Source organism: Lontra canadensis, unplaced genomic scaffold (assembly GCF_010015895.1).
Source record: "Lontra canadensis isolate GAN:19392208 unplaced genomic scaffold, GSC_riverotter_1.0 scaffold65, whole genome shotgun sequence".
Lineage (NCBI taxonomy): Eukaryota > Metazoa > Chordata > Mammalia > Carnivora > Mustelidae > Lontra > Lontra canadensis.
The window spans coordinates 7,403,267-7,418,107 of NW_022631059.1; the positions used below are offsets into that span (position 1 = coordinate 7,403,267).

Sequence of the window (14,841 nt, forward strand, 5' to 3'; positions counted from 1 at the left end):
CCAATATCAAGGGCAGATGACCCCTGTAGTCACACCGAGCCCCATGCTTGGTTTGACGTTCTGCCATCACCATCTTGAAAAATCTTAACTTTTGAACAAAGGACCTTATGTATTCATTATGAATCGGGCCTGCAAATTACAAGGCCACTCTTGCTCTTAAGAAGGCTGACCTTGACTCTCAAAAGTGTCCCAGCTGGGAAAAAACTCCTAGGGTAATCCTACTGATTATATGTAATAGAGCCTTTAAAAGCTCACCATGTGATTTTTTTTTTTTCCTTATTGAGTGAAAAATACAGAAGTCTGGTTTGCTCTTCTGTCAGAGGCTACACAGCTGGTTTTAGTCACCAAGCAGCACATTCATACTTACACTTTTTGCATTTTGCATCATAGATTCCCTGGTGCATATCCACTCTGACATTCTCCCCAGTAAGAGCCCGCCTCTGCTACCAGGCAAATGGCCACAATCCTCCATAAAAAGAGGTCTCATGGACATAGGTGTCCTGGCAAAAATCTAAAGGGCAAGAGGTTATGTATTGTTCCCCTGAAGCAGGGGTTGCAAACTTCAATGTCTACATGGGTCATGCAGGTAGCAGAAATCAGTGAAGTCTTCTGGTTATTGAGACGACAAGAAACAACAAAAACTAGGCAGCCCTGAAGGCCATTCATCCTCTCAAAATGGTAGCTACCACTCAATTTTAACTCAGGTGGACACACTGTTACCAGATAGTCTCAGTTCTCCAAAAGATACAACTATGTATTTTATGTGAAACCTTCCACTGGGAACTAATTTAATTTAAAAGATATCATCTGTGCAAATCACTTGTAGACCAAACAAAAAGTGGTCTCCCCACATGAGCTCCCAACACCTGTGCCATCATCTTCGGCCGTCTTAACTCCTTTTCCCTGCTCTGGTCATTTGGGGACTCCACCAAAGTTTCCTTACTGCCTGAAGCTGAATCCATAGATAATTTTACCCCCCACACCCCATCACATAGTGGAGGAGGAATTGTATTTCATGCTTGCATGGGTTGATAAATATTTGGGCAGGAACCTAGCATGTAATCGATTTCCAGTTCCGCAAAAATAATTGACTGGATCTCCTTAAAATATTGAAACTTGCATAGTTGGCGACCACAGCCCATCCTGGCACCACCTTTGAATGCATTCTCTAGGCAACATTCTGGTTGGCAGATCCCGATCATACCCAACACTTTAAGAGCATGAAAAAAAGAGCCATACAAGGCAGAGCACATCCGCTGGGGCAACCAAAAGCTGAAACCCCTATTAAATGATTTCTTAAAATGACCAATTCTGGTTAAAATAAAAAATGGCCTCTGGTTTTGTTGACAGGCATTTGGGATTATTGCTTTGCTTTCAGTAAACTCCTAGGAGAAAAAGCAAATCCACATGGTATGGAAGAGATGGTATGAAAGTCAAGATACAGTGAGACCGTCCGTGAGCTACAGCCCGAAGGCCAAATCCTGGTGGCCTGTGTTTTATGGCCCAGAACCAAGAACGGTTTTTACATTTTTACAGTAAAAGAGAAGAGGGGGTCGGGGGAGTCAAGGAGGAAGAAGAGGTAGAGGAGGAGGAGGAAGCAGCAGTACTATATGTGGCCCCCCAAATAGAAAATATTTACTATCGGACCCTTTACAGAAAATGTTCACCAACCCTTGGAGATGGATACATCACTCATTTCCTAACTTCTCAGCATTGATTAAAAATGTCACTGAAATGATCCTACTCCTCTCTCCATCCCCAGCACCAACACCATCTCTGCCCTCTCTGTGATGACTGATTTTGGAAAACTGTATTTATTACTCACCACTGCCCATCTGGTCAACCAGATGCACTCTCTGCTCTCATATGAACATCTTCGGTTCCTATCATGCACTGCTGCTGTCTTACCACCATCAGGCTTTCCACGGGCTGCCTATTTACGGTGCCACCATCTTAAACATCAATATCAGTGTCAGAAGTTATACTCAAAGCTACAACCTGTTGGCATCATTCAGTTTGTTTCCTTTCCTTGTGGAGACAGAGCCACCAGCTGACAATGACCATGGCTAGGTCCCAGGAGCTTAACTATGGGGAGGAGTTGCATAAGCTAGGGCAGCACTTCATAACCAAGTAAAGGGACTACTGAAATCTGCCACTGCACGTCGCAAGTTATGAGGTTATTATAAGAGACTGGAAGGACGTACTCCGAAAATGACATTACCCCCTAATATACCAGAATGAAAGTCATAGCAAATTTAAGAAAGAAACCTGAATTTCATCTGTTTTTGTCCTATCTTTAGAGTAAATTCCTGGTAGTATTATTGCTGATAAAGAGATAAGTAAATTTAATTTTGATAAATAAGGACAAATTGCCCTCCAGGGAGACTGTAGCAAACTGAACTCACAGGACTATACCGCTGAATGCACTGAGGGTGTAAATCATAACTCCTTATCTAAATTTTAAGCTCTGTTAAGATTCAAAACAGGGTTTTTTTTTTTTTTTCATGTTTATGTTCTCCATATGACTTACCACAATGCTTTCTTTGCAAGCAGTAGATAGGTGTTCGACAAAAGGTTTTTGAATCGTAATTATTATGCCAGGATACAAAAAGGGTTTACTTGGGAGTGGGAAAAAGCTGATAATTGCTTTAAGCAGTACACAATAAACAAAGAAACAAACAAATTAATTAAATAATGAATAAATCAATCCATAACTGAACCCAATTAACCAGAGCCCACAAAGATGAGAAGAGATAACACTTAATTTTTTTTTTTTTTTGAGGGGGTGGTTTGGGAACAGAGGGGCAGGTTGAGCTGGGAGAAGAGTGTTTAGATATATTTAAAAAATAATAAAATAAAATAAAAACATCCTGGAAGAGCTTATTTCAGATTCTGAATAGTAATGAAATGGATTCTATGATTTCTTTGATTATCTCTCTATTAAAACCAAGGGGATAGTTTATGGCTTTTTGAATTAGGTTGAATAAGAATTACTGTGGTTTCCAGAATTGTGGAAGAATGCCACTTGAATTCTACAAATTCATTACATTTTCTTTGCAAAACCAAGCTTGGAAGTAAACCTATCAATCAGGCAAACCCCCAAAAAAGTGACAAAGACGGATTCAGATGAATTCTCAAGCCTGAGTTCACAGTCAGGGCACAGGGGAGAAGTCTTACCCCGGGGCCTCGATATCAATGTCTCCTGGGGCCTCGGTGCACCCTGGATGAAGCCTCGTCTGCAGCCCCTAGGGCAAGCCTGCTTAATTAGTCTTCCTCTACTTTATCACTTGATTAGCCTTGAAGGAAACTCTAAAAATGACAGGCCCAGGGGTGGAATGAGGAACATCCCACACACCACCACTCCTTGGTCCAAAATTAGACTTTGTCACAGACACTGATCTCCAAGGTGGCAAAAATAGCAAAAGCTGCTCGGGGGAGTCCCGAGCTGTCCCGGCAGAGTCCCCGTGGCTTCTCCGGCAGGCCAGCTGGCAGCTGGTGAGCAAACAAGTTCTCACTGCTCAATCTCATTCAACAGTTTGTCCTTCCCTCCCAGTACTCCAGCCACCAACCCCCCAGCACTCCCTAGAGTACGGAATAACCACACCTTGCTTTTAAAAAGTGAGAACGTGAGAGACAGACTTTGAAATATAATATTGCTATTTGGTGCCAAAACTACCCAAAGAAACAGGATTTCTTGTAACAAGGATCTTCTGGAGCATACTCTAAGTTGACAGATTTTTCCGAAAGGCACTCTGATATTCAAGGTAATTTGCAAACACTAAGCCAGTTCTTAGTGGAGACATAGTGGGGACAGGAGAACTTTCAGACTCTCCAATGGGGCAAGGCACTGTGACGAGGGGTAGAGGTTTAGGAATCAGACATAAGGATCTTGCATTTCTGGCTCCGGTAGTAAGGAGCTCTGTGGCTGCAGGCAGGTGACGGAACCACTCTGAGAGTGAGTTTTCTCATCTCTCTGGCAGAGACTGTGTTTCCTTCCAGGTCAAAGGTCATGAACACTACTCTTGAATCATGAGCCCGACGAGAGCATGAGCCTTACTGTCCATTCACCACTACATCCTGGGGCACCAAGAAGAGCACATCAGGTCCTCAGTAGACATTCTTGAATGAACAAATGAATAGGAATGAATGAATGAGTCTACCTTCCAGTTAAGGTAGTGATGACAGAAAAAGCAAGCAAAGTGCTGGGCATATCATAGGAGGCTTGGTAAACAGTATTGGCTGCTGTGAAGGAAGAGATTAAAGATGGACAGCAGATGGCCAGGAGATGCACGGTATTATCAGCAAAACACCCTCAAGTAGGAAGTATTTACAAAGGTAAAAATCAAAGCACTAAATAAATACCATTCTGGACGTTTGTGTGGTGTGGCGACAGACACCAAGATGGCGGCCTCCATGGTCTATTCCTCCCGTTGTCTCTGTGTGGGTCTCTTCCATAACTATAGGAAGGACTTGTGACTTGCTTTTAATCATCAGACAGGGCAACAAGATGTCACTTGCATGGTTAGGATACATAGGATTGTGCAGTTTGCGGTGCGCAAGGAAACTTTCCCTCTTGCCGGCTTTGATGAAGTCCGTGGTGCGCTGGGGAAGCCCCTGCAGTAAGTTGCTGATGGTGGCCTCTGGGAGTCAAGGATGGCCTCCAGGCCACAGCCAGCAACTAACTGGGGCCCGCAATCCTACTGTTACAAGCAACTAGTCCCACCGATAACCACACTTGCTCATGAGCGGACCCATCCCCAGTCTAACCTTGAGATGTGCCTGAAGCATCGCAGCTTTGTGAGGAACTGAAGCCAGGCCAACCCTCCTGGTCTCCTGCAACTGTAAGATGATAAATGTGTGTTGTGTTATGGTGTGTAGTCGCTGGGACTTTGTTATGAAAGAATAGAAAACAAACAGGCCAGACATTGGCAGTCCACAGATGGGTAGCCGACCTGTGGAGAGTAACAACAGAGGGACATAGGGACTGTGGGCAAGTGACGTCCCCCAAAGAGGGCAGATAAGACCAGGCATATCTGATTGTTGTTGCCTTGGGGGGTATAAGGTGAGTGCTGTCAGACTTTTTCACTTTTCAAGGATAGCATAGAAATCAGAGTTTATGTGAAACCTCTCAATTTTTAAACACTGGTCACTAATTTGGTATTTTTAGAACACCGGCAGGCTAATCTCACGGAGGACAAAGAAAACCAGTTGTGAGTGATATGGAGAAAAGCAGGGGCTCTCCCAGAACACCTGCTCCAAATTTGAATCCCATGATTTCCAAGCTGGCAGTCTTGGGCCTTCCATACGGCAGCGGTTGTTGGGTTAGAAAGTCCTGAAAATACTGCTTGTTCCAGAGCAGACACAAGATACGTATTTATTATTATGGATATCATTACTGTATTAGCTTCCTAAGGCTATGGTCATAAATCACATGACTTGGGGCTTAAACAACCTCACAGTATCCTCTTACCGCTCTGGGACCACATGTCCAAAGCCAGTTTACCGAGCTGAAGTCAAGAGGTTGGCCAGGCTGGATCCTTCTGGAGGCTCCAGGGGAGAACACTTCTTTACCTTCTCCAGCATTTAGGGTACCCACATCCTTCGGGTCACATCTCTCTCCCCCACCTTCAAAACCATCAGCATACAAACTTCAAATCTCTCGCTCTCTGTCCCTCTGTTTTCACTGTCACTTCACCTTCTCTTACTCCTCCTGTTTCCCTCTCATAAGGACCCTTGTGATAATACCGGCTCACCTGGACGAGCCAGGATAATCTCCCCATCTCAAGAGCCCTAACTTGATCATATCTGCAGACTCCCTTTAGCCACATAAGGATACATTTATAGGTTCCAGGGAGTAGGACACATCTTTGGAGTGTCCTAATGACTCAGCCTATCACTACTATTGTTCCCTTGATGGGACCTACACACCTCCTCTTCACAGCTGCTGGGTTCAGGCCACAAGTCTGATCCCAATCAATGCACTTTACAGCTGTAACTTCAAAGAGGTGCAGGTCCCGCGGGGAAGCACCTGTCTGTAGAGGTGGTCTTGGGAATTTTTATAACAGAGGCAGCCAACAGTGAGTCAGGGATTCCTAATAATGAGGCTGAGCCCAGAGGTGGGCATCACCATCTTTCTCCATTTAAGACCTGGACTATCCCAGAGAAGCAAGCCAGTAGTGGTAAACACGCAATTCCTAGCTGAGAAAATAGCCAGATCTATGTGGATCCCTTCTTCGGTACCAGAAAATGCAGAACTGTAACCCCGGGAGGGGGGCGGGGAGCTGGAAGGGCTGTCTTCATTGGCTTTATTGTCCCGGGGCGTCTCTTTTCTCCCCAAATCAGGGACTGATTCACGTACATTAATTCTGAGCATTTCATAATCCCCACTTAACATCCTTGAGATTCAGATCCCATTTTGAAGCTTACTCATTTCCATCTAAAACAGGAAGTTGTTACTTTAAAAATCATATTCATTTTATGGAACTCATTAAGCATACAGCAAATTAAGAGCAAACAACATTATTTTCCAGTTAAATGTGCAAAGGGATGATCTAAACGAATTACTCATATTCCTGATTAATTTTTAGTGGAAGTAATGAGGAGGTTGTAAATGGAAAAACATGTGCACACCAAACCTGCTTTTCAAGCACAAAACAATTTATGCTAATTGATGGCTTTACCAGTAAGGTAATCTTGGAAAAACTCCGTCAGATGCTTAAAAGCATCTAATGGAACAGATAAACAATTTTAACACAATGAAATGTTGCCCTGTAAAGTTCCAAGTGGACTTGAAGTCTACCTTACAGCCATCTGTCTGTCTGTCTACCTATCTATCTATCCATCCACCAGCCACCCACCCATCCATCCATCCATTTATCTATCTCCACTGCACTATCCAGAACTCGTAGGCATAGGGGAAATGGATACCAAGACTACAGTAGTTCAAAAAAATATTCTGAAATTGGTGGGGAGAAAATCAAAAGAAGAATATTTCATGATGTGTGAAAATGACATGAAATTTGAATTCAGTGTCCATGAATAAATTTGCTATGCAGCAGAGTCATAGCCACTAGATTACATTTTTATCTAGAGTTGCTTCTGCAAGTAGTGAAGTAGTTGCAACAGAGAACATCTTACTCCACAAAGCCTGCAGTATTTACCGGCTGGCCCTTCACCGAAAGTTTTGCTGATCTATGCTCTAAAATCCCAGACCACTGCATGAACAAGTCATTTGGGAATAATCTGATGCCACGTTGTGACAGATCATATTTCGGGCATGCTTTTCCTTTGCTTTAAATTCAACCATCCCACGTGTTTAAATCATACGTTTTCAAACTACCCTAACCTTACCGTGCCGGCCCAGTTTTGCAGACTTCTTTCCAGATGTGAGGCTCTATGCATGTATGTGCAGCCACAACACATGATTTGCATTATTTTTAACTGTTGTGCCTTAAGACTTCAATCCTAACTCTCTGTGCAGTCCCTAGTATGATGCAATGAACAGGGCAGGTAATCCCAGGGAGCTCTGTGCTCATGGGTATTTGTGTTTGTGTTGTCTTTATGAATCAACGTCTGTGAAGGCTGACCAACCAGAGATGGGAGTTGCATGGCTCTGGGCAGGATGGAGTCTCTGCACAGGTTTCCTTTGGCCCACAAAGCATTACTGTTTTTTGCTGGTTTTAGCTAGAATTCACTTCCAACAGTGGCAAACTACAAGATATTATATACAGACTCAAATCCTTGGCTTCCCTGGAAAAAATCAAGAGATGATGTCCTACATGGAGCCCTTAGGCTCATCAACAGTCTTCTGCTCTTGGCCAAGCTTTTGATATTTTACCCCCATTCCCTTCAGCCCTCTTCTGTCTGGCTCCCACCACCATTTGAAATGATAATGTCTGGTACAGCTATGAATATATACCTATAGGGAGATAATCTACACAGTTGTATCTACAGGTGTCCATATGCATCCAAATTAATTCTGATGAACATACTCATGACAGTGGACTAATGATGATATTCCCTCCCTGAATTCATATATTGAAATCTTAACCTCCAAGGTGATGGGGTTAGGAGGTGGGGCCTTTGGGAGGAGATCAGGTCATGAGGGCAGAGCTCCCTTGCCCCATCCATCAGTGAGACACAGAAAAGACAGTCATCTATGAACCAGGAAGTCGGTGCCACCAGACACTGAATAGGCCAGCACCTTGATCTTGGACAACCAAGCCTCCCAGTGAGAAATACATAAATTTCTACTGTTGAGAAGCCACCCAGTCCTCTGGTACTTGCTAGAGGAGCCCAAACTGATAAAGACATACACAAATAGTAAGAGTGAAGTACAAAGCAGATCAACAGGGATGTCCAGACACTGTGCCACCAGCGGGCTCCCGGGGCTTTGCAAAAATGGCATTTAATCCAAGTAATACACAGTTGAGTACAAGAGAAAGCCATCTGCTCAAATACTGCAGGCCATATTTTTCAGCATAAAGATTCTACGATTCCGTTCTACAAGGGTATGCACTGGGTCATAAGGAAGAGATTCCGCACGTACCATTGAATTTTTCACGCTCTGGAGCAAGCGCTCGTGCTGCTCTGCTATGGCCAGGGCAGCGGAGTGGACCTTCTGGTAGATGGCTTCCCCATCTCGCGTTTGAAAGATAAACAGCCCTTCCCCAGTTTCACACATCCTGTGAAAACAAAAACAAAAAGCTTGTGAAAATCCAGCTCCAAGAACTGCCATGCACGGGGAGCCTAGAGCACTCCACAAAACGAGACCCCTTGATTTCACACGCGTTCAGGATTCTTGTCTACGTTGGTTAAATGACGTTAACTAGAATCAAAATTTCCAATGGATCTGTTGTTAATCTGGGCAGGAACCATTCATAAGAGGCTAACAAGGTGCTGATTTTTCTTTTTTTTTTTTTTCAGTCAAGAAGCCAAGGTTAATAAACAGCTTTCTTGATTCTCAGTATAATCCCAGAACTTTGCCTTCCCACTTTTCCAGAGGCACCTGGACACTGTGTTCTCAGGACTGTCCATGAATCAGAAGCTCAGTAGAAACTACATCATTCAGCGCAGAGGTGGAAGAAGGAGTCTATGACCCCCAGATTCTGTTCCTTCCTCAGAGACAATGGCTTTATGGATTCTTTCATTTCCAAAATCATTCTGGATTCCTTTTTTCTCACTTCACCCACTGACTTTTACCTTGGACACTGTTCCAGCATCCAAAGTGGTCCCAAATGTCCCAACACTCTTTCCTTACGGCCTGAGCCAACAGAAACCTGTAGACGGAAACCCAGAGCCAAGCAAGAGAAGATAAAATAATGAGTTTAAGTTGAGCCTTTCCTACGTCCTTTGGGAAGATAAGGATTCAGACATAAGAACATTATAGCCCTATAGACACACTGAACAGTTTTGAATTTCCCCAGAGTTACTCTGTCTACAGGATTAGTCTGTCACTCCAAACCATGGATTTTGCAATTTAGTCAAGAATCTAGAAGACAATCGGGAGCTCAGAAAGCAGTGGGAAATTTGCTGACGCCTGCACGCAGCAAGGATGTAACAGGACAGAGTGAAATAAGCAAACCCGGGCCCCAGACTGCAGGGCTGGGGTCGCACCTCGCCAGACTTGTGAGCCGGTATGTGCTACTTAGCCTCTCTGTGTCTGCATTTCCGCTTGTAAAATAAACAGCATGATAGTAACCACCCTCCAAGTGTCCTGAAGGTGTTAGACAGGATACGTGAGTACACAAAGGAAATCTCCACGTCCATTATTCCACTGGAAGGTAAGCTCCGTGTAGACGAGAATTGTTCCTGATTCATTCCCAGTTCCGCGACCAGTGCCTAGAGCACAGCTCGTCCTCTGTCTGGCCCTCAATAAAGAACTGTAGAATGGGTTGGGAAATGACAGGCGGCGCTAGGCAAAGGTATAACAAAGAACTTGACCCAGGCTTCCTTGCGGAAGTTTTATTTATTTATTTTTTTATTTTTTGGGAAGTTTTATTTAAACTGAAGTTCTCCGGACCCCCTGGGGAGGGCAGGGCTCTGGTAGCGAAGGCAGAAAGAGCAGTCTGGCAAGAAACTGCACAGAGAACACCTTGAGATGGGACAAAGGTGAGTGGCCCAGCACACCAGGGAGAGGGGAACAGGAGGGACAGGCCATGTTCCTGGAGCATCGGGGACCAGCGTGAGCGCCCCGAGATGAGGGGCTTCATTCTGCAGAATTGCCATCTGAGGGCAACAGTTCCCACAGGCTCTGATGCCGACTTTGGAAACCGTTCCCTCTCTTTGCCAGGACGTTTCACACCAACATCCTGTCTGAGGAAAATACTAATGGGACTGCAATTATGAGAACTAAAATAAATGACCTCATGGCGGGCAGTATTAATAATCGAACTTAAGAGATCGGAATCCAAGTCAGTTCCACAGTGCCTCAGGGCCAAGGTGTATTTTGTGCATGGGCACGTGCGTGTTTAGAATTTCTGGACACTGTGGCAAGCAGGATGTATCTTACATTCAACATGTGTATTTATGGTAATCTTTTCCTCTCTCCACCCCGGCACAGCGGTTATTAAATCAATAATGCTACCGTAGGGAAGGACAAAATGAAACAAGATGGGATCGGGAGGGAGAAAAACCACAAGAGACTGTTAATCTCACAAAACAAACTGAGGGTTGCTGGGTGTTGGGGGGATAGGGATTGGGTGGGGGGGTTATGGATATGGGGAAGGGTATGTGCTATGGTGAGTGCTGTGAAATGTATAAGTCTGATGATTCACAGACCTGTACCCCTTGGGCAAATAATACATTATATGTTAATTTAAAAAGTTACCTTTCACATTTACAATTACATTATATTTGAAAGAATTCAGTACAAACAAGGCAAATCATAAGAGCCTCAGCAACAGATGTAAAGGTAAAGACATGGGCTTTTTCTTCAAGGAGTTTACAATTCACTTGGTTAAAGGAGATCTATGTCAGTGAATAAGTTCAAGACTAACAACAGGGCACAATGAGCCATACTGGGTCAGAGGAGTCCCTGATAAAGCAAAGTATGGACTGCGAACGGGGTCGGTGTCGATGTTACATAGTAACGAAGAATTTCAGGAAGCCAAAACACTGGAGAGAAACTGATCAGAAGCACAGAAGAGACACAAAATTAGGAGCAAAACATTGTAGAATGTTGTCATTCTTTTGTCTGAGAGAGTGAAGTGAACAAATGGAGTGTGGACCCCCCCCACCTCCTGTGGCCACAGAGTGCCAGAGACACTATCATAAGAAAAACAGACACACAGAAACACAACACGAAATAAACAAGAGGCTTAACCACATGGGATCTGGTGGCTCCAGCTTGAAGAAAAATGTGGGGAAAGGTCTTTGGGGCTTGTAATTTAGGACAGGGGCTCTTGACACTGGCACCGTTGACTTTGGCGATACTGCATGGCCAAATCCTCCTTGGTGGTGGGAAGTCTCCTGTGTGTTGTAGGAGGTTGAACAGCATCTCTGGTCCGTCTACCCACCGGCCGCCAGTGGTATCCTCAAGTTGTGACAACCCAAAACCTCTCCAGACATTGATAAATGTCCCCGAGGTGGCAAAAGGTCCCCAGCCAAGAAGCAATGAAATAGACCCAAAACGAGGGGCTGAGGGAGCACCAAACCTATGGGTTAGCGGTGGAAACACCGTCCACAGAAGGAAGCTTCTGGGTGCGGGGGAGCTGTTGCTTCACCACAGACGGGATTCGGGTTGAAGCGGAGTACGCCCCAGCCCTGTGGTCGGCGTGGCCTTGCCCGTTCCAGTCACTGGGGCCACTGCCTGGATCTCAGCTCAGCTGTAGATGAGGGGGCAGCTGACTCTGCTGGTGTAGTGTGTGTGTGTGTGTGTGTGTGTGTGTGTGTGTGTGTGTGTGTGTGTGTGTGTTGCCTGGAGACCAGTAGGGTGGGAAAGAGAAACCAGCGCATCACGGAGCCACTCAGGACACCGAGCACGGGGCAGCTCTTGGGAATGTCAGTCACCCTCGTACAACTTTTCTCCGTCAAATCGTTGTGCCGCCTGTTTAATACTTTTAAAATCGACTCACGTTTCTTCTCTCTCAAACAAATGTATTGTCCATAAGCCACCAAATCCATAGTCCTAAGCCAGTATGATCCGCAATAAATTGAAGGCAGACGTGAAAACGAATGCAATGAAAACAAAATACATTATTGAGCCCTGTCTTCGGGTCAAAAGACCCAAACGGGACGTGTGCTCCCTTATTAGTAACGCAGGTAAATTAAAAAGTGTTAGGGGCACCTGGGTGGCTCAGTCAGTTAACCACTGCCTTTGGCTCAGGTCATGATCCCAAGGTCCATGGACAGAGCCCCGCATTGGGCTCCCTGATCAGTAGGAAGTCTGCTTCTCTCTCTCTCCCTCCCTCTCTCTCTCTCTCCCCCTCGGACCCTCCCCACCACTCACTCACTCTCTCTCTCTCAAATAAATAAATAAAATCTTTTTTAAAAAAGGAGAAGAAAGTTTTAGAAAATAGAGTTTAGACGTGCCAGCGCCCCACCAAAATGTTTTTTACTGTAATTTAATCAAAAGGATCAAAAAGGTAGTTGGGAAGAAAAATACTACCACTGTGCGAGTCCCATTCATTTAATATTATGCCTCTATCACGAAAATCACCCCACATTTGGGGAAATGTGGGTGTGCTTCCCAGAGCCCTCCTGGAGGTGGTGTGAGAGAGAGGTAGAAAAGATCGTCTCCTCCAGTTCCCTCATATGTTGGAATCAGGGTCAACTATACTGACCTCTCGAAGTTTCCATGGCCTCATATCCCAGATGTTAATAATAAGATCACCCAAACCTCTGAAGGTACTGGGAGACTGTATTTTGTCTTTATCAAGGTAAGCACTGAATTAGGATTTATTGTTCTTATTTTAACCCTTTAAAAAGTCAAAACCTCAGGGAAAACTTCAGGAGGGAGGCACAACCGCATTTTTGCTTGGAAGGAAACTCAGGTGACCACATCCCCGGAGAGCAGGGGAGCAGAAACAATGCCTGGGGTGGAAGGTATGTGGCTGGGGAGGAGTCTTTGAGGCTCACAAGCTATGAAAACAGAATAATACAAACCTCTTCTCTGAGAACAGAAATACGAATTCAGGAATAGAATTCTCCCTTTAGGAATAGCCGCAGCTTTCACTATATAAAAACGACAACGCAAACGACCGGGGGGTTTTGTTTCTCCAGTCCCAGTGAAGTAGTGCTCTGGAGAGTTAGCAACAACTTCCACAAAGCTCATCAGCCCGCTGAGCGAGGAAAAACAAGGTCCCCAAATTTGGAGTGTGCTCTGACTGTCACAGGCTATCCTTTCTCCCCTGGTTCCCCCGCCCCGATGTCGCCAGGCTTCCCAGAGGTTCCCTTAAATGTGCACATTATTACCTTTTAGATTTAAATTCTAACCCCGCGTATAGGGTCTTCAGAGTTTATGAAAACAAAACAACAAAACTAAGTATCCAAAGTCATAAAACATGGCTAGTGTAAGAGACAGTGGTAGTTTGTTAATTGTATCTGTTCTTAATCACGTAACAGGTAAAGTCAAAGAAACATCCCTTTTCCCTTTTTGCTTCCCCATGCCATGCCCTGACCTAGATCTAAGGGGGCATCTGTCCCTCATTTTTCCTGCTATCGCGTTCTCCCAGCAGCGGGCTGAAACGGAAGGGCTTTCACAATGTCTAAGCCCAAACACGACGTGTGTTCTCATCCCCAGGAGAATGAAAAGTCGGGTCAGTACCAGAGGGAAACCGCGGGACAAGCCTTGAAGTTAACAAGCCCGAAACTGAAGTCTGGTCATCCCTACGCTGCCCTCCACCCGCCGGGGGTTCCTCTGTAGTCTGAGCTGCTCCAGGAGGATCCTGACCCCCAACCCTAACTCATGGCCAGTCAGTACACACTTTTGGATTTAGCGTCAAAACATGTCAGTATCCAAACACTTGAGCCCACGTTCATTGTTACCAACGTTCCTGCAGCCACTCTTGTCCTCACCGTGAGCACTGTGACACCCTCCTAACTGGTTTTAGCTTCAGAGTCTAGTTTAAAAAAAAAAAAATTCAGACCGTGTCCCTTCTTTGCTCACCACTTCCTAGGTAGAAAAGAATTTAAACTTGTCCAAAACATCTTGTCTAGTCTTGGCGTGGGCAATTACCTGGGAGGTAATTTTTGTTTGCCTGGGGTTCTTGGGTTAGACAAATGGTAAGAATGGGATTTAGGGTGAAGCTTTGGGTCACGTGCCGTCAGTGGACCTGGAGGATGGGATCGGCCACGTGCACAACCAATGAGTTGATCAAACATGCACGTAATGAAGCCCCAGTAAAACCTCTCCACTGTGGTTGGGGGGCTCCCTCACTGGTGATACTCTACGTGTACCGTCAGATGCTAATGGGAGGGCAGGATGCTGCTCTAACTCCACCGGGGGAGGACACAGGAGCTCTATGCCTGGTACTGCTCTGGATTCTGCACCCCCCACCCCTGCTACTTCTTCCCTTGCTGATGTTAGTTTTAGTTACTCTGTATCCTTCGCTGTTAGAAGCTTGAACCATGAGTTTCATAGATGTCCGTTGTCGTGGCCGGCGCGACAAATCGACCAGGAATGTGAGGGTAAGAGGATGCTGAAAAGAAATTAAGAGACAAAGAGATGGGGGCAGGAGGAGCACCAAGGAGGATGTCCAATAGTGCCAATTTTATTCAAGGCTGTGAGGCATTTTATAGCTAACAGAAACAATCATAAGAAACGTTTCTATTTTTAGCTGATTACTAAAGAAGTTTGCAACAAGCACAGAAAATCCTTCAAGCTTTCCCATTATCTATTTC

The 14,841-nt window shown here is 45.0% G+C and overlaps 1 protein-coding gene across 1 annotated transcript in view; it reads right to left on the bottom strand.

Annotated features, from left to right (window-relative positions):
- The window catches only part of DOK5 (docking protein 5), a 151,068-nt gene that overhangs the window by 25,839 nt on the left and 110,388 nt on the right, over nucleotides 1-14,841 (bottom strand). The window contains exon 6 of the mRNA XM_032878935.1: nucleotides 8,549-8,684. Within this exon, the coding sequence (XP_032734826.1) occupies nucleotides 8,549-8,684 (136 nt within the window). The remainder of the gene's footprint in view (nucleotides 1-8,548; nucleotides 8,685-14,841) is intronic.